The 21138-nt window shown below is 42.2% G+C and overlaps 1 protein-coding gene across 6 annotated transcripts in view; it reads left to right on the top strand.

Moving 5' to 3' along the window:
- Window positions 1-21138, top strand: part of LOC121554748 (serine/threonine-protein phosphatase 2B catalytic subunit alpha isoform) — a 118269-nt gene that overhangs the window by 70772 nt on the left and 26359 nt on the right. For all 6 annotated transcript variants that reach the window (XM_045211968.1, XM_045211967.1, XM_045211966.1 and 3 more), the window contains exons 3-8: window positions 7997-8121; window positions 8264-8375; window positions 8688-8833; window positions 10362-10501; window positions 15475-15552; window positions 16189-16283. In XM_045211968.1, coding sequence (XP_045067903.1) covers window positions 7997-8121; window positions 8264-8375; window positions 8688-8833; window positions 10362-10501; window positions 15475-15552; window positions 16189-16283 — 696 coding nt within the window. The remainder of the gene's footprint in view (window positions 1-7996; window positions 8122-8263; window positions 8376-8687; window positions 8834-10361; window positions 10502-15474; window positions 15553-16188; window positions 16284-21138) is intronic.

Genomic DNA, 21138 nt, shown 5'->3' with positions numbered 1-21138 from the left:
AGAGAGAGAGAGAGAGAGAGAGAGAGAGAGAGAGAGAGAGATCTTGTGTTCTTGGATTGTATTATTCTTCTCATTTAATGTCTCGTTACAGTGTGATGTTGAATAAGGAATTTTAATTGAGTTTATCCCAGCTTTTTGATAGAACAATGTTGTTGCTCTGGTGTGCATCCATACTTCACTGACCAGAAATTCACCAGACAGAGTTTTGAGGCTTTAGTATGGGCTATCGAAAGTCCATCGTATAGACTTTGCTTGCATTGATTTACAGTTAGCATTGCTCACAATGGCGTTATATCATAGGTTACAACGTGCAATACATTCCTGGTCATGAGATTGATCTTAAATCACACACTACAAACGGAATAGTCGTAACTTGTTATGGCACAAAGTGTTAGCACGTTGTGGTTAGCAGCCATGTGAAAAGTCCTTTGTGTTGAACAGTTGAGTCGGTGTGAAAAGCCTTTAAAGGTTACTCCGGTATATGAACACATACTGTCATTGTAGGGTTGTTTCCATTCCAATAGGAGAGGTTTCTATGGTGATGGTGGTCAGCCTTGGCATACAGTGCTGGCTGAGAAAGCAATAAGCTATGAACGAGAGGGATTTTCATTTAATGACATATGATTAGGGGGATCGATGCTGCCTTACAAATATCTACATTTTTGTAGTAAGTGAGATTGAACATCCACTTTTGCACAGTGAGCTGCTTCTCAGACAGCGTGAATGGACTATTTGAATGGAATGTCATTTGTAACAACATACAGTTGACTCTGGGAGGGAGAGGGAGCACATTAGAAATGATAACCCTTTAAGTCTAAATTCAGAAATTAAACCATTTGCAAAGAGTGGGGAGTTTACGATGCGTATACGGAGGACAGATTCTCTCATCCACGTGTCTCAGGGGGATTGCAACTCGAGCTAATGGCTTTCCTCCAACAAATGATAATTGGAACTGTCTTCAATACATTTTCTATGGGCTTACTCTCTAAGTCTTTAAATGCATGCTTAAAGGCAGACATGCAAACAAACCAGAGGATGGTTTTGATATTCATTGCCAAGGACCCAATTAGTATCAGTTCTATAGCAACTGTGTTTCAGGCAGAGTAGTTTGCTGGCGTTGTCTTTTGCTACTGTGTATCAGTGTCAATTGTTAACATGAATGTTCATGTTGTTTAGCATTTTCTCACTGAAATGTAAGGTTAGAAAAATGGAGAGGGAATTATCGACCAATGTTTGTGAATAGCACACACACTCAGAATATATATATATATTTTTGTTAAAACCAATCAGGGAATTCTTTGTATAATAATATAAACCATAATTGGCTGATCGTGAAGGTCCTGACGGGCAGCTGGATATGACACTCAACTCAGAGCACTGCACTGCAATGGGTCTACAAAGAAATGACTGGGTTGTTCCTGGCTGGTCTAGGTTCTGTCATCACAGTCCCAGCATGCTTGCTGTCAGTGTGTGGCCAGCAGGTGACAAACACCTGAAGCCCTGTGGGCTGTGGCTCCTTGGCTCTCCGGGGAGCAGTGGTGAACGGAGTCAGGAGGGCAATGGAAAACCAATCCTATTTAACTGAGTGGCGAATGGAGTGATCATGGAGAGATTGAGTCAGGCCAGTCACAGTGTGGGTCATGTTGGGTTGTTGACTGTAGCGATTGATTGATGGGTGAGGTGGGGATGTGATTAAAGTCAAAGTTGTCACATTAGTGTAAAATAGACCAACGGGAATAAAGGAAGTTAATGCCCCGTCCCTCTGTTATTAAGAAGGAAGGGAGGGAATGGAGTGTACAGTACAATTGCAGACAAGAACAACACTCTATAGTTGAGATCCAAACAGGCATTGGGATACATTTTGTTCCTCCATAATAGCATAATAATAGCATCATTTTGTCCCTTCATAATAATAATAATAGGAGGCTATGCAAGTGATGTTCCTTTCATAGATTTCAGTTAGTGTTCTATGAATAAAAAGCACAGGGAAGTGACTCATGTCGTAGCGAGACAGACATATTTTATTCTATTAAAGATGCCACCCAGAGTCTGAGAATGAGGGAAATGTTGGCGCTTCCATAATGGAAATGTTGATAGGAACTATGGCTGAATGACAGCTTTATTGATTCATTTGTCATGTTATCTCATAATACCCCCTCACTAACAATGGGGTATCAATTTACACCTCTCTCCAGTGATGCTTGTAAGAATGAAATGGCCAATTCAAAAGGTTATTGGGTTATTGAAGAACAAGTCCCACACTACTCATATACTGAGTATAAAGCATTTTTGTGATGTAAAACATTAGGGCACTCTAAAATCCACTGGAACAGAAAGCATGTGCACCCTATTTACCCTGTGTTTGATTTGACCTGTGTTTGTTTGTTTGTTGATAGGCATCCTTGCTATATCCCCCTGCATATTACAGTGGTCCTTCTTGGTTTGAGTAGGGTCCAACGTGACAAACATTCTGTGAAGGTGTTGCATTTATCTAAAAAAATAAACATGATCTTGACACAACGTAGAGGTTTGGCAAACTCAAATGTCTTTAATGCTAAGAAATAATGTCAGATTAGGTCATGTTAGTAGGTTAGGACATGTTGATTTGTGGTGCAGGCTAGTCAAAGCAGAACACTATGTGATGCAACACTAAGTCGCTTGGTTTTCATGTTTTATGCACGATGCATAAAACAATTGGTTCAATTGGCTGGCGACATACAGTACAGAAACAGAAGACACTTCACGCTTGCAAATCCTCTCTAGGAAACATGCTTGGAGTTGAAACCTTTCTGTTTGTCAGGTGAGAGAAGCAGTTGCAGCGTGTATTGGAACTGGGTATATATTAACTAATAATTGCCCCCGTAAATAAAAGCTATTGTGCTACTTGGGGTCAGAGGGTGGTTTATGGTAATGATAAATGTGATTATGATGTTCATGTTTATGTATTAGGAGGAACAATTTCCCAAAATGCTCTTTTTGTCCTGGGTCCATGTAATTCTTCTTAACATGTGCAGTGAGGGGGAAAAAGTATTTGATCCCCTGCTGATTTTGTACGTTTGCCCACTGACAAAGACATGATCAGTCTATAATTTTAATGGTAGGTTTATTTGAACAGTGAGAGACAGAATAACAACAACAAAATCCAGAAAAACGCATGTCAAAAATGTTAAAAATTGATTTGCATTTTAATGAGGGAAATAAGTATTTGACCCCTCTGCAAAACATGACTTAGTACTTGGTGGCAAAACCCTTGTTGGCAATCACAGAGGTCAGACGTTTCTTGTAGTTCGCCACCAGGTTTGCACACATCTCAGGAGGGATTTTGTCCCACTCCTCTTTGCAAATCTTCTCCAAGTCATTAAGGTTTCGAGCCTGACGTTTGGCAACTCGAACCTTCAGCTCCCTCCACAGATTTTCTATGGGATTAAGGTCTGTAGACTGGCTAGGCCACTCCAGGACCTTAATGTGCTTCTTCTTGAGCCACTCCTTTGTTGCCTTGGCCATATGTTTTGGGTCATTGTCATGCTGGAATACCCATCCACGACCCATTTTCAATGCCCTGGCTGAGGGGAGGTTCTCACCCAAGATTTGACGGTACATGGCCCCATCCATCGTCCCTTTGATGCGGTGAAGTTGTCCTGTCCCCTTACCAGAAAAACATCCCCAAAACATAATGTTTCCCCCGCCATGTTTGACGGTGGGGATGGTGTTCTTGGGGTCATAGGCAGCATTCCTCCTCCAAACACGGCGAGTTGAGTTGATGCCAAAGAGCTCGATTTTGGTCTCATCTGACCACAACACTTTCACCCAGTTCTCCTCTGAATCATTCAGATGTTCATTGGCAAACTTCAGACGGCCCTGTATATGTGCTTTCTTGAGCAGGGGGACCTTGCGGGCGCTGTAGGATTTCAGTCCTTCATGGCGTAGTGTGTTACCAATTGTTTTCTTGGTGACTATGGTCCCAGCTGCCTTGAGATCATTGACAAGATCCTCCCGTGTAGTTCTGGGCTGATTCCTCACCGTTCTCATGATCATTGCAACTCCACGAGGTGAGATCTTGCATGGAGCCCCAGGCCGAGGGAGATTGACAGTTATTTTGTGTTTCTTCCATTTGCGAATAATCGCACCAACTGTTGTCACCTTCTCACCAAGCTGCTTGGCGATAGTCTTGTAGCCCATTCCAGCCTTGTGTAGGTCTACAATCTTGTCCCTGACATCCTTGGAGAGCTCTTTGGTCTTGGCCATGGTGGAGAGTTTGGAATCTGATTGATTGATTGCTTCTGTGGACAGGTGTCTTTTTATACAGGTAACAAACTGAGATTAGGAGCACTCCCTTTAAGAGTGTGCTCCTAATCTCAGCTCATTACCTGTATAAAAGACACCTGGGAGCCAGAAATCTTTCTGATTGAGAGGGGGTCAAATACTTATTTCCCTCATTAAAATGCAAATCAATTTATAACATTTTTGACATACGTTTTCTGGATTTTTTTGTTTTTATTCTGTTCAAATAAACCTACCATTAAAATTATAGACTGATCATGTCTTTGTCAGTGGGCAAACGTACAAAATCAGCAGGGGATCAAATACTTTTTGTCCTCACTGTACATTAATTATGATACCACAAACAAACTCCCCCAAAGGGTAATTAAGTAAGTGTAATTAGAAATGCATATGAATTTTTACTGCACAGGAAAACTGCACTTTTAAAGAAGACGAAGCAAATGTTTAGAATATGTGACCCACCACCTGGATTCGGTCCTATGTAGCAACATTTTAAATTGTGTTTTTTACATTGGATAAAAGTAGAGGCAGAGCTAGAAAATGGTATATCATACACTACAGTTGGGGAACAATGGGAAAGGAATTCTGCGTGATAAACTTGTAACCCCACCTTTGAGAAAATGGCCCTTGACTGTTTTGGTAATCCTACTGGAGAGCTCTTCTTTGTCTATACCCATTCAGCATCGTTCACAGGATTCACATGCGAGGCCATTTGCTAAACAGAGTGAGTACATTTACATTTTAGTCATTTAGCAGACGCTCTTATCCAGAGCGACTTACAGTTAGTGAATACATATTATTATTATAATTTTTTTATTATTATATATATTTTTTTATACTGGCCCCCCGTGGGAATCGAACCCACAACCCTGGCGTTGCAAACACCATGCTCTATCAACTGAGCTACATCCCTGCCGGCCATTCCCTCCCCTACCCTGGACGACGCTGGGCCAATTGTGCGCCGCCCATGAGTCTCCCGGTCGCGGCCGGCTGCGACAGAGCCTGGATTCGAACCAGGATCTCTAGTGGCACAGTTAGCACTGCGATGCAGTGCCTTAGACCACTGCGCCACTCAGGATCTCAAGTAGTGTAGTAAACAACCAACGATTTCTAGACTGAAAGTGGTAAAAGTAGTAGCCTACTCCAGGTAAAAATACACGATCTAGTCCTTTGCCTATATCCTAATATGACTTTGGTGCAGGTCATGTTGTTCTTCACATTAACATCTCTGGTAAACACACACTATATCAAATAAAATCTATGTTTGTCACATGCACAGGATACAGAAGGTGTAAACGGTACAGTGAAATGGTTACTTGCATAGTAGCAATATCAAAAGCCGAAAGTGTCCAGATATTTTATAAGGACATTTAATCTTAGTAGAAATTCCCTGTCTTAGGTCAGTTAGGATCACCACTTTATTTTAAGAATGTGAAATGTCAGAATAATAATAGAGAGAATGATTTATTTCAGCTTTTATTTCTTTCATCACATTCCCAGTGGGTCAGAAGTTTACAGACACTCAATTAGTATTTGGTAGCATTGCCTTTCAATTGTTTAACTTGGGTCAAATGCTTCGGGTAATCTTCCACAAGCTTCCCACAATAAGTTGGGTGAATTTTGGCCCATTCCTCCTGACAGAGCTGGTGTAACTGAGTCAGGTTTGTAGGCCTCCTTGCTCGCACACGCTTTTTCAGTTCTGCCCACAAATTTTCTATAGGATTGAGGTCAGGGCTTTGTGATGGCCACTCCAATACCTTGACTTTGTTGTCCTTAAGCCATTTTTCCACAACTTTGGAAGTATGCTTGGGGTCATTGTCCATTTGGAAGACCCATTTGCTACCAAACATTAACTTCCTGACTGATGTCTTGAAATGTTGCTTCAATATATCCACATCATTTTCCTTCCTCATGATGCCATCTATTTTGTGAAGTGCACCAGTCCCTCCTGCAGCAAAGCACCCCCACAGCATGATGTTGCCACCCCCGTGCTTCACGGTTGGGATGGTGTTCTTTGGCTTGCAAGCTTACCCCTTTTTCCTCCAAACATAACGATGGTCATTATGGACAAATAGTTATATTTTTGTTTCATCAGACCAGAGGACATTTCTCCAAAAAGTACGATCTTTGTCCCCATGTGCAGTTGCAAACCGTAGTCTGGCTTTTTTATGGCGGTTTTGGAGCAGTGGCTCTTCCTTGCTGAGCGGCCTTTCAGGTTATGTCGATATAGGACTTGTTTTACTGTGGATATAGATACTTTTGTACCTGTTTCCTCCAGCATCTTCACAAGGTTCTTTGCTGTTGTTCTGGGATTGATTTGCACTTTTTGCACCAAAGTACGTTCATCTCTAGGAGACAGAATGCGTCTCCTTCCTGAGCGGTATGACGGCTGCGTGGTCCCATGGTGTTTATACTTGCGTACTATTGTTTGTACAGATGAACGTGGTACCTTCAGGCATTTGGAAATTGCTCACAAGGATGAACCAGACTTGTGGAGGTCTACAGTTTTTTTTCTGAGGTCTTGGCTGATTTCTTTTGATTTTCCCATGATGTCAAGCAAAGAGGCACTGAGTTTGAAGGTAGGCCTTGAAATACATCCAATGGTACACCTCCAATTGACTCAAATGATGTCAATTAGCCTATCAGAAGCTTCTAAAGCCATGACATCATTTTCTGGAATTTTCCAAGCTGTTTAAGGACACAATCAACTTAGTGTATGTAAACTTCAGACCCACTGGAATTGTGATACAGTGAATTATATGTGAAATAATCTGTCTGTTAATAATTATTGGAAAAAGTACGTGTGTCATGCACAAAGTAGATGTGCTAACCGTCTTGCCAAAAGTATAGTTTTTTAACAAGAAATTTGTGGAGTGGTTGAAAAACGAGTTTTAATGACTCCAACCTAAGTGTATGTAAACTTCCGACTTCTACTGTATCTAGCTAGCTAGCTAGATACGAATAATTCAAATAATATTTCTATACACATTATACACATAACGTTAGCTAGCGAGCCAGCAAGCTAACGTTCGCTAGCTACAGTAGCTAACGGTACGCTTTAACTTGCAATGAAAACGACTTTCTGACTAAATTAGAAACGTATAATATCTGAAAATGTAGCTAGACTCTTACCCGTATACATGGTTGAACGCTTCACGGCAGACTGGAACCATTTAACTCAATTTTGTTTGTAGCTACATCTTGTTTGGTCAGCGTTGTGTCAAGTCACTCCGGTTCACACTGATCGTGGCGTGTGCAGAAAGTAGTCCATCACAACTATCTTTCAAAAAAGCCGCTGTAGAAAGGATTACATACTGAGCAGCTCACGTTATAGACAGAAGTATGCTACATGGCAGACCAATCCAAACTCATCTCCTGGCATGTCCATCCCATATATTATCTTTGCCAATCATGGCTAGCGGGAAGGTTCCTGGCTTTTTCTGTGGCTAAACCAACTAGGCTCGTAATTTAACAATTGTATTCGTATTTACAGATGGAATACAAGTTTGTTATTAAGGCACATGAAAGTTCACATGTTCCAGAAGGCATTTCTGCCAAAAAACGTATTTTAGATTTTTTTAAAAAGATGTTCAAATGCATCTCCTGTGAAGTAGTGATGTGCGACATACGCCTAGCTTCCTGAAATGGGTCACATATTAAAGTCAAGAGTTTTCTTTGTTTGTTTCTGATTTCCTTCAATGTGCGTTTCCTGTAGTTTGCGGAGACATCCATGGCCAGTTCTTTGACCTGATGAAGCTGTTTGAAGTAGGAGGGTCACCAGCTAGCACACGCTATCTTTTCTTGGGCGACTACGTCGACAGAGGATATTTCAGTATCGAAGTAAGTGTTTCGCCTGTTCTAAGAACATTAAGTTAAAGAAGGAAGTGGTTGATGCTTTTGCATTTGTACATCTGAAACTACTGTTGGTTGGTCTCTAAAAATATTCTAATTCATTACCAATCTCTTTGTTATTCCCTTCCAGTGTGTGCTGTACTTGTGGGCCTTAAAGATCCTATATCCCAAAACACTATTTTTGCTTCGTGGGAACCACGAATGTAGACATTTAACAGAATATTTCACATTTAAGCAGGAATGTAAGTATGGTTTGAGTTTTTCTTTCAAAAGCATTTTACATTCAACCCAACACACATAATAGTGCTTCTTGGCATAGCTCTCTCCTTGATATGTATTTACATATCTCAGACTCTGAGCCCGAATACAACAGCAATAGTTCTAACTAAAATACCAAGGGCAGAGTGAAATTATGCTGGAGTTTTTCATGTCCTTTGGAGGTTTTCTGACACATTTTAAAGACTTTCCAACCCATGAACACTGCCCTAGTGTGTAAGAACTAGGGGTGTTTGGCTTGGCAACACTCAGTCCCTGCCCTATTTCCACCCTAACAGGTAGAATTAAGTATTCGGAGCGGGTGTACGATGCGTGTATGGACGCCTTCGACTGCCTTCCCCTGGCCGCCCTTATGAACCAGCAGTTCCTGTGTGTACACGGAGGACTGTCCCCAGAAATCACAAACCTTGACGACATCAGGAAAGTACGTGTCCACCCAAACAACGTTCCCTGCATGACAATGCCATATGCTTGTAATTTGAGCTGACGTTGGTACATTTTGGTACATTTGACATAATCGCTACACTATCATTCAGAATTATCTCCTATTTTACTGTTGATAATGTATTCAATTCATGGATACATTGGATATTGATATTGTACTGTTTCTGTGCTGTATGAATATATTACATGTATGGTTTTAACGAGTCATGTCCAGGTTTCATTAAAAGTATAATGGGTGTTCAGTATAAGTAGGATAATCAATTTTCTCTTGTAACAAACATTCAGGTGGATTTTATTCTAATAGAATGTATCATGTGAAAGGTGCTTAAATTATGATACAGATAAGTTTACACAGAGTGTCACGTTCGTTCATGAACAGGATGGACCAAGGCGCAGCGTGATATGCGTACATGTTTATTAAATATTAAACAAAACAACAAACGAAACATGAAGTCCAAGGCAACGCAACACAACATACCTTAACACGGAACAAGATCCCACAACCCACTAGTGCCAATAGACTACCTAAGTATGGTCCCCAATCAGAGACAACGAGCGACAGCTGCCTCTGATTGGGAACCACACCGGCCAATATAGATCTAGACGATCTAGATCTAAACCTAGAAAATACAACATAGAACATACCACACAGAAAAATACACACCCTGACTCAACAAATACGAGTCCCCAGAGTCAGGGCGTGACACCGAGCTTTGTGCAAACCATTTCATTTCTCCTTTTTGCTGTTCAAGAAAATTAAGACTTTACAATTTCCCTTAAGATATTTCCTTTGGAAATATTGACCTTGATATTACAACATGGACTACCTCTCTCTCAATTCGATCTCAAACGATGCCCCAAGCTAACAGGATAGTTACATTCGGGCAGAGTCTGTACCTCTCTGATTAAAAATGTTGAAGAGTCGGATCCTGCCTTCTCTCAAATTCAATAACGACAATTGGATTTTGTGGCTGCAATCAGAGGGTCTCTGTAATCCAATCTGCACTATTGAAGTGTCCATTATGCTACAGTCTATACTTTCTCTGGAGAAATCGATATGGTTTCTCTGAATGACTGTCATTAGCTTTTGGCTGATCACATCAATTTGTACTTTTTCATCCCATTTCTGATGAGGAAGTATTAGTATGGTCAAGATTGAAAATACCTATTCATGTTTCCTACTCATAATAGGCACAAATTGTCATCCAGTCCACATGTTGTGGGTCTCTTTCATTCAAACATGATGTACTGTTGTAAGACAGAGACCCTACCAACAGTTTTGATTTTATCCACAGTTCAATGTAGCAAGACTAATTGTCAAATCAAGATCCGTCTCAAGTCCTTTACAATGACAAAAACAAACCCTTTTCCATAGGTATCACTTCACCAACACCAACCCATTGAGGAAGCTAAACTGACTGAGTTTCCTCATAGATTAGACATTTCCCTGACTGCTTGACATTGTCTTTCCCTGTCTATCCTAACTCTGTGTACCTCTCTCTTTGCAGCTAGACAGATTCAAAGAGCCCCCTGCGTACGGGCCCATGTGTGACCTGCTGTGGTCGGACCCCCTGGAAGACTTTGGGAATGAGAAGAGCCAAGAGCACTTCACACACAACACAGTGAGAGGCTGCTCCTACTTCTACAGGTGGGCCATCAACAGCATCACCTCCTTCACAAGCTGCGTAGTGTGAAAAATGCTGTGAATGTATTCATTTATTCATGTGCACTTTACAGTGCACATTATTAAGGTTGCACTATGTAGAAATCGCTCCACCATTTCCTGGTTGCTAGAATTCTAGTAGTTCGCCTAATTTCAGTTTATGTGACAAAACAAGCAACTATAGTGTAGAGCAGGGTTCTTCAATTCCGGTCCTGGAGGGCCGAAACACTTCTGTTCTTTATTTCTACCTGGTAGTTAATTGCACTCACCTGGTGTCCCAGGTCTGAATTAGCCCCTGATTAGAAGGAGAGGATGAAAAACAGAGGTGTTTCGGCCCTCCAGGACCGGAATTGAAGAACCCTGGTGTAGAGAATCATTGTACCATCTGAAACGCTGTGAAATATATTTTCCATAACCAAAATTATTGTATTTTCAGCTGTTTTGACGCTGGTGTATAAAACCGAAAGTAAAAGTCGCAAAAACGAAACTTAAGACCGGGAAGCATAGAAATAGCACATATAGAACATATCTACTGCTTCTTAAACTTGCTTTCAATGGGAATGACAGATCTATGTGAATTTGTTCAGGCCGCCCAAAAAGTTACATATTGCAGCTTTAAGAATGTTGTTTTCACGTCAGTGTAGAAATGCTGGTGGAAGTGTGTGTGTGTGTGTTTAGCCATATCCTGCTTTGTTACTATTTACATTTACATTTACATTTAAGTCATTTAGCAGACACTCTTATCCAGAGCGACTTGGATGTATCATACAATGGACTTGACAGTGATCTTAGTGCAACACCTCTGGGCTCTACAGTAATATAACCATCCAAATAGAACAGAATACTGGTATCATTGAAGCATCACTGAACCTTCCTTTGCCAAATCCTTCCAATTCAAGTTATTCTGCCAAATGTTCGTTTTCATTCAGTCCCCTTCCAACCCCCTCAGTCTTTTTTCTATTGTCTGTATGTACAAATACACACTTTGTGTGGATATGACAGTAACCGTATAACCTGCATTTGTCATCATCCCAGAGAAACTGGCTTATCTCTTATTACTCTGTCGCAAGTGTTTATGTAACACACATATTAACTCCCCTTAAATAGACCCCAGTCGCAGGCAAAGCAAACAAAGGAAATGCTGGAAGCACGGAGTGAGCTCACTCTGTCCTGAATGTAATGAACAGGGCCACAGTCTTCTCCAAATGTGTATTTTAGTGCTCTAGTGTCCAGTCATTACAGGTGGATAAACGCTCTTTGGCCCTGGCATTCTAGTGGCAAAGCCTGCCTGAAGCAGCCCAAGCAATCAAATGTTGTGTCTCTTTGAGTATGCTACACACTGAGTTGCTGAAATGTTTTTTTGAACATTCTTTATTATTGCATTATATTTTGTATCATGGTCAAAGGGAATTTGCACATTTTTAAAGGTCCTGTGTTCATTTCACACTTATGCTAAACTAAGTGACTAGAGTTAGCAAGTCCAAAGAAAGCCTCAAAGGTGCATGAGTGCATTCTAACACCCAAAGAGCACTATCCAGAATAGACCTTGAGCTTTTGGACTGACATTTTCCAGTTTGTATATTGATATAATTTGAAAAGAGACTGCATATCATCTTTGGTAGAGACTTTACCCATAATACAGGCCTATTTTAAAGTCCTCCTATTTGAGGAGTATACCAGCACAATATTTGCTCTTTGGACCCCAGGAAGACTTGTGGTCTCTAAGGTGTCAGAGAAAGGTAATTCAATAAAGAATAAAGAATGTACACTGGGTGTACAAAACATTTGACTGACTGACCAGGTGAATCCAGGTGAAATATATAATCCCTTATTGATATCACTTGTTAAATCCACTTCAATCAGTGTAGATGTAGGGGAGGAGACAGGTTAAAGAAGGATTTTTAAGTCTTGAGACGATTGAGACATGGATTGTGGATGTGTGCCATTCAGAGGGTGAATGGGCAAGACGAGATTTAAGTGCCTTTGAACGGGGTATGGTAGTAGGTGCCAGGCGCACCGGTTTGTGTCAAGAACTACAACGCTGCTGGGTTTTTCATGGTCAACAGTTTCCTGTGTGTATCAGGAATGGTCCACCACCTGAAGGACATCCAGCCAACTTGACGCAACTGTGGGAAGCATTGGAGTCAACATGGAACGCTTTCGACACCTTGTAGAGTTCATGCCCCGACAAATTGCGGCTGTTCTGAGGGCATTCAAAATGTTATTTAGGTCAGGGCTGTTGAGTCAGCTGTACTTAGATTTGTAGATGAACCATTTTGCTGTAAATGGTCTCGCTTGACTATCTGCTAGACAACACATGCCCTCTCAGGGAGAGAAATGTCACCCCTGTCACTTGAGAGAGGGTAAGAGAGCCGTGTTTACGCTCTCAGGTTCTGCCAGTGATATTTCTATGGTATGCCCCTACCATCGCAGAGATATCTCTGATATCTGAGTGACAGGGATCAAGTATACTACGTCGAGCAGTATCGACTATCGACAGAGAGACAGTGATTTGACGGTGATAGGCCCTGTTCGAATACCCTTAATGTATCTTTCGTTCCTCTCTTCCTTGAAGTAATCACTAATCAGACATTGCTAGATTGGTTTTAGCAAACTTGCCATTGCTTTCAACAGTTATGGCATGTCAGATCAGTGATTACTTCAGGGAAGCGAGGAATAAAGGATGCATTTTAAGAGTATATGAACAGAGCCCTAGTCAATTGCTGTTGTAGTATAAACAGCATTTCAAACAGGATGGTACAGTAAAACTCTGTTCTAGGTTAGCTGTTTCCTCCTGAACCTCTATCCCAACAGCCCCCTGTGTCTTCTTGGCTTGGCTTACATTCCTCTGTGGCCTTTGGGCTGCATTCCAAGTGGCACTCTATTCCCTACATAGTGCACTACTTTTGGTCAGGAGTAGTGCACTGTGTAGGGAATAGAGTGCCACTTTGGGACATAGCCTTGTTGTTTTTCCCTGTGTCGTCGGTTGGATCTGCCTGCAGGGCTCATTATAATTGGCAGCATACTGGCATGCTGTGTTTATGGGCCAGCTTCAAGCTCCAGACTGAAATGAGAACAATTCACCAATCTGAGAGAAAAGACTCCGTTTGGTGCCTTTTCCTGGCTTCTGGGAACTGTGTCTTACCCCAGCACCATAGGCCCCCTCATAACTGTTTTACAGACTACTGAAGCATGAAATTGCACATGAATACAGGTCCCATCTTTTCAAGCCTAGCAGACACTGTGCTGTGTGGTCAACTGTTTTTGAGTAGCCTAAACAGGGAATTTCATGGTATTTTAGATGCTTTATGAAAATAGCCCTGGAATGGATTTTGGCTGTTGAAATGATGCACAGAGAATGCTGTCAGATTTGAAGTAGACGGGATGTGCATTTGTTTGTTTATTGTCAGGGACAAACTGTTGGATGGATCTCATCTGTGCTCCATCCCAGAACAGATGGCAAATGCTTTCAGCACAAAATGTATTTAGTCTTCTGAGCAATACCTACAGTAACAACAGCATCTGCTGAACAGTGACAGGTGCATGAAAATACATAAATAATAATAATAATGATTTAAAGATGGATATTAGATACTTTTGATTTTCCTCGAAGCAATGCTATTACACCATAAAGAAACCACAAACACTTTGGTTATGTTCCTCTGTCAGTTGTACCTAGACCTATTTCTAGCTGTAAGTCCACCTTGAGTGACAAAGCAAAGCAAGCCCCGCAGCTGAGAAGCCTGAAGTGTAACTGTGCCCCTCAAAGCATATCCTCTTACCTGTCTAACAAGGAAATGCAAATTGAGACATATTTGTTTACTTTTAGTCAAGTGAGAGGATACTGTACCTGTTCTCTTGTCTACTTTCTATTCTGGATATTAACTGGAGGAGGAGAACAATGGATGTTACGAGTTGGTCCCGAAGTGCAAGGCCATCTACCTATCGCACAAAGCAGTGAGCTACCCTTTAGCTCCAAAAGCTTTCACCAATGGAGACCCACATTGATTAAAGAGCACAACCATTGTTAGATTAATTAGCAATATCCAGAAACAAACACTTGAGTTTAGCCTTCAGCCCTGCACTTAATTATCAAACTCCCACATGCGTCACATTATTTCCAAATGACAGCTGAAGTGTCGTTTTGACAATGTGAAAATGGTTGCTTGTTGTGACCTAGAATTAAATAAACATGAGTAGGTTCCACAGTGAGTTTAGTTCTTTGAACAATTTGTACACAGTCTGAGGATATTGCATATTTAACCTTGGATGTCCTTTCATGTTTTATCAGGTTCATTGAATAGCCTTCTAAAGTTGTTGTGGTCAGGAGTTATGAAAGGATTTTGACCTATTGTGTTTCCCCAAGGTCTGGAAGTTCATGTGCACTCACTTACTAAACGTTCCTTCTCCAGGAGTTGATTTAGGAATGTTTTCAACGTAACTGGCTTTAAGGGGTTTGTTGGCTGGTTAGCTAGTGTGACTTGGGCCTACCTCACTGAGTGCAAAATAACATTTTGGGTTCTTTGGGAATGAAAGGTTATGGCATGGAAAATCCTGAAACTTTACTAAACTATAATTGCTGGCAGTTTATTTTGGCCACCTCAATCTCAGACTGATCAGAGCCGCATGAGTATGCAAAAGCTACACGCGCACACACACACTGAATACTTATAGAAACCACAAGGCTGGATCCTTTGTTTGCCCTTTCCGATGGTTACATGATGAAGATACCTGCTATTAAAATACATTTGAATGAATATCTGTTTTAAGTGTCAACCCACTGGGCACACACTGGTTGAATCAACGTTGTTTCCACATCATTTTAATGACATTACGTTGAACCAACGTGGAATAGAAGTTGATTTGATGTCTGTGCCCAGTGGGAAAGAAATCTAACCACTGCCTTTTGATCAAATTAGACCCGTTAATCAAGCATGTGTCATCTTGTCTTTCAACAGCTACCCCGCTGTCTGCGACTTTCTACAACACAATAACTTATTATCGGTCATTCGAGCCCATGAAGCACAGGACGCTGGGTAAGTGCCCTCTTTTTGCCCACGGCTAACTGCTACAGCCATTCACCTTGGACAACTATGTCGCTCGAGCATACCCAGGAAACATTTGAACCTGTGCTTGCAAAGAAATGGTGTTGAATTCAACGCTATTGAGTTTGTACCATGACACCCTTGGTAGCAAGCATGTCAAAATGTTGGAGAAAACGGCTGATGAGGCAGAGGATCCGCCTCAAACTGACAGAAGGCGTGTCACCCTGTTACTGCTCATTCACGCAGACTGTCTGGCCCACTCAAAGAGCAAAAACAGCTTGACGTACTAGTCAGCCTTAGGCACAGCTCTAGGATCAGATAACCCTGCCCAAATCGATGTCATTGTTCCTCAGGCCATCGTGGACTTAATTTACATGCATACGATAATAATGTGTTACATTCACTGTACATAATCTAGCAGACGCTTTTATCCCGAACAGTTATGCGTGCTTACATTTTACATACAGGTGGTCCTGGGAATCGAACCCACTATCCTGGCATTGCAAGCGCCATGCTCTACCAACTGAGCTACAGAGGACCACACTGTGCTGCAGAGGACCACAAGTACAGTATTAGGTAGTGTTCTTGTAATGGTGATATTAATGATGATGCTGTCTCTCCATCTAGGTACCGCATGTACAGGAAGAGCCAGACGACAGGGTTTCCTTCTCTCATCACCATCTTCTCAGCACCCAACTACCTAGACGTCTACAACAACAAAGGCAAGCACAGAGTGAACCGTACTCATTACCTCATTCATTCGTTCGTTTATTTGTTATGGATCATGCACCACTTGCCAGTGGAGGCTGGTGGGAGGGACTATAAGAGGACGGGCTCATTGTAATGGCTGGAAAGGAATCAATGGAACGGAGTCAAACATGTGGTTTCCATATGTTTGATGTGTTTAATACCGTTCCGTTTATAACATTCCAGCCATTACAATGAGCCCGTCCTCCTATAGCTTCTCCCACCAGCCTCCTCTGTTGTATGCTGCCCTAGAGTTAGCCTCGGACGGTCAGGCTTCGCTCAGTCAATGAGATAAGATTTGGAAGGATGGCCTCGCGAGACAACCCGACTCTATTGAACTAGTTTACGGTTGAAGTTGTCAGGCATGGACATACATACATCACCACAGTAAATCAAATCACATCAATCTCTATTTAAAGTGCATTTTAAATCACAACATATTTTACAGTGAAACAAAATTGAAGGAGATAAAAGAGAAAACAGTACAGAGAATCCACAATTGAATCATACTGTACTTGACACACAGTGTGATCAGATCAAACGTATGCTCCCTCTACATAAAGAGAGAGAGAAAGGGAGAGCGAGAGAAAGGGAGAGAGCGAAGGAGAGAGAGAAAGGGAGAGAGAGAAAGAGAAAGGGAGAGAGCGAAGGAGAGCGAGAAAGGGAGAGAGAGAGAGAAAGGGAGAGAGAGAGAGAGAAAGGGAGAGAGAGAGAGAGAAAGGGAGAGAGAGAGAGAGAAGGAGAGAGAGAGAAAGGGAGAGAGCGAAGGAGAGAGAGAGAGAAAGGGAGAGAGCGAAGGAGAGAGAGAGAAAGGGAGAGAGCGAAGAGAGAGAGAGAGAGAGAGAGAGAGAGAGAGAGAGAAGGAGAGAGAGAGAAAGGGAGAGAGCGAAGGAGAGAGAGAGAAAGGGAGAGAGCGAAAGGGAGAGAGCAGGCACACACAGTGCCGTGGTTCCAAAACTTTTCACGCGTCTCTTGGGTTGGTTTGGATGGGATGGACTGGCTGCGGTCCATTTGGCATGCAGTGTCCCAGCACACTCTGGAGGAGGTTGGACACACAGACAGACCTTTATGAAGTGAGTCAGCACAAAAAGTCCCAGAGCGACTCTTTTTGTCCAATAGGTGCACAACAGGGGAGAGAAAGGGAGCAAAAGGGAGAAGGGAAATGGGGCTGTTTTTGACACACAGACTCATGGGGGAAATGTTTCGCGTAGATGTGAATTGGGTCGAAGCCGGTGATGAGTTTCCTTGAGGGCGTGTATCAGGATGTTATGAAGTAGGATTTACTGAAAGGACATCTACAGAAGGAGAGCGGTTTGGAGTTTTTTTGTGAGCCTTACAATGGCCGATGTTTACAGCCCCATCCAGGTTGTTGTGTTTTTGCTTTGATGTTCCCTAATCTCAGCCCACCTTGATATCTGATCCCAGCTTTGCTAACTCAAAGGTAAAGAGCTTTAAATAGCCGACCTTGTGAAGCACATTCAGGAACGCAGGCCATTACTCAGCCCCAGCTCCAGCACAACTAGATCCCCCCCATCCCACTGTAGTTTTATTGTGCGTTTAACACCGGTTGCATATTTCCTCAGAGTTTTAATGGTTAAAAAGGGCACTCAGGTGATGTAGTTTTCTAGGATTCTTTTCTATTCTCTTGAAACAACATGGGATGCTTCACCCTATAGTCCTTTCTAACTAAATAGTTAAGAGGAGTACATTATATAATTTGTTATTTCTGTGAAGAACCGCCCAATGAGGCATATAATATGATTCGAATGGGGCAGGGCGCCCAATTGAAATGCAAGTGACCGTAATAGATTGAACTTCTCTCGTCTTGGACCGGGATCTCGGTTGCAAGTGCCGCGGTCTCGTGATTGATGGCCAATCGATGGCAGCTGTAAATCTAAAAGCGGCCCGTCAGCTAAGCCCGTCAATCTTTGCAGGGAGGGGGGGTTGCCAGAATCAGATTAACCAGCCTCCTCCAAATCAGTCTGCGGTCACTGTAACCCCCATCTGGCAACCCTTATTTACAAAGTCAGGAAACCCCCAGCCGGTGGTCTCGCAGGCAAATAAATCAAAACCAAAACACAAAGGCCATCATTGCCAAGTCAACAAATAATGTAATGGCCAAATAACTAATTTTTTTAAAGGATTAGATCAATCGTGGAATCAGATGCTTCCATCACTGAGACAAGGGGCTACTCTACAGGGTCTCCTGTCAGGGGTCATGTTGTATTTGGTCACATAGGCTGGAGCTGAATGGTCACTCAGGCCAATGTGTTCTCCGTCCCTCTTCCCCCCTCTCTCTCACTGATCTGTAAACATGAAAACTGGCTGCTGCAACACAATATGGGGGCAATTTTTGTCGTTGGTGTCAGACAGCTTGGGTTTCTCCAGTCAAGAAGAGGGGGAATGACACCGCTCCCCAAAGGTCTATTTCGGAGCGACGGAGGATTGTCACGTAGTGAAACGAGAACTGAGGGGTTCTCCCCCTCGGAGACGCTAGCTCCTCATACCCCAGAATCCCCTTGTCACTTGAATTCCCAAGGCATGTGACTAGGGACTTAGTCTCCATTCCCGTCTGGGATTTGGGAGGTGGAGTTTGGTTTTATTTGAAGAGAAGAGGGTTAAAGCTACTGTGGTGTGATACTGTTGTGATGTAAGATATGCTTGTGGCAGCTATTTATACTTATATAGTACAGTTTATCAGACCTGGGCTCATATGAATCTATCTTGTTGAATGCTATATTGGCTAGCTGCTCAACTAAAACCACCCAGCTCAACAAGACCCTTCGCTGGGCCTGCCTCTTGGACAGTAATTACGCATATCCAAACATGGCACATACAGTATCAGACATTTACCTGATTTTCCCGTCATATGTTGTTACTTGAGTTTAGACAGTTGGAAATGTGACTGGGAGACAGATGGAAATAGATGGACGATTTGAAAGTGTCAGATTGGGGATTTAGGCATGGGTGGTGCGAAGTTGGCTGTGTTGATTACCAGGTCAAACTTCAGCACAAACATTTAGCCTACCTGCCTCCAAGACAGTCACATATTTCCCCCTCTCTCCTGTTATTCACTGATATAATGAAAATCGAGATGGAGATGGATGGAAATGTGCTGTTGCTCTAGAGAGGGCTGGCTCAGAGATATGGCAGAGGTCAGAGTTCAGACTCGGTTTCCTGTGGGGTTGGCATGTGGCCGCGGGATCATAAGAGGGGTGCTGAGCGTGGAGTAAATAGCAGGATGGCATTCCCGGGGCAGGAATGACTACAGTGAACAAGGGAACTTTTCCGCCTCGTCACAGACGACAGCGTGGGGACCTTCTCTGGTAATTCTCCAGGGATTTCCCCCCCCCCCCTCCAGTCAGAGGAAGTCTGAGCAGAACGGTACCTCTGTTCTGTTTTCCTCTATGGATTTCTGGTTGGGTAGCTGAATGGGAATCTTGGCAAGAGAGCACCAGTTAACCAATAAACATTACAAGTTCGTCATTATCATTTAGTTACCGTCCTTCTGTGATTTACCTGATTTCTTAGAACTGCAGTTATGACCAAGACCTCAATTATTGATCAATGACTGTGCTGTGTAGCCTACTGTATTGTCCCACTGCAACAGTGATTTGATATGGCAAAAAAATATAGAAACTGGATCAAATATGTGTGGGATGATGAATTCATATACGTCAACTGTTTCCCTCCTCTATTCCTTGTCTACAGCTGTTATATGAGTGGAATACAGAGACAGTTAGATAGAAGATTGTTAAAAGTAGAGTAGGGCAGTCAGCCTGACAGACAGACAGTGGAGGAAGCATTAAGCCAGAGGAGGTAGGAAGGAACCTCATCCCTCCAGACAGAGGGGATCAGAGAGCCGTCCTCGTTAAGAAGGGAGGAAAACCCTTCTCAGCCAGCACTCGTCTGTGAATAATGTATGAGAGGGCAGACAGTCGGGCGTCGGCCTGGCATGACCGTAGTTGTGGGTATTCGTGTTAGAGCAACCCCACGGATGGTCTGGTCTTCCCCCAAGAAGCACTACAGTAGTAGTTAGCGTTACTAGTGCAACAGAGACACTGGGTGGTCATCTGAGGAACTGCAACAAGACTTCAATTAGTTATAAAATATATATTGTAATTTGTGAGTGTTTAATTTAATTTATTAAAAGCAAGTTAGTTAACATATAAGTTATGAATATGTGGTCCCTTCAGGAATCAAACCCAGAACGCTGGTGTTGCAAACAACAACCAATTGGTTGATTGGTAATTACGTAAGAGGGAAAAGTATGTTTATATGCCACTAACTGCATAGATACACTATATATACAAAAGTATGTGGACACCCGTTCAAATTAGTGGATTCAGCTATTTCAGCCACACCCATTGCTGACAGGTGTATAAAATCGAGCACACCGCCATGCAATCTCCATAGACAAACATTGGCAGTAGAATGGTGTCGTGACGTGCCATTCATTATTGTGATGACTATTATTTATCGAATAATTACCTACTATGTTTAATTGTTACTAGATTAAATTAATCATGTAACAATTAACTCATTAGGAATTTGGGGCACCACAGGAAAAGTTGTTTAACGAGTTACCGTTTCCCGAATTAACTCTAAAGATATCTAGATATCTCTTATCATTTAACAGTCATTTATTAATAATTTACCTCATATCAGTCTCATTCTGAAAGTCGTAGGCTCTTTAAGTCTGCATGAACCCGGGTCATACTGATCATTCCGTACCACACAAATGTATTTACTTATTTATTTACTAACTAATTAATTTAAAATGATAACACAAGATACAAACACGTACACGGTATAGGTAGGGATTAGAAA

The sequence above is a fragment of the Coregonus clupeaformis genome, chromosome 39 (assembly GCF_020615455.1).
Source record: "Coregonus clupeaformis isolate EN_2021a chromosome 39, ASM2061545v1, whole genome shotgun sequence".
Taxonomy (NCBI): domain Eukaryota; kingdom Metazoa; phylum Chordata; class Actinopteri; order Salmoniformes; family Salmonidae; genus Coregonus; species Coregonus clupeaformis.
The sequence above is the reverse complement of the archived record's forward strand: the minus strand, read 5'-3'. Positions and strand labels throughout refer to the sequence as shown.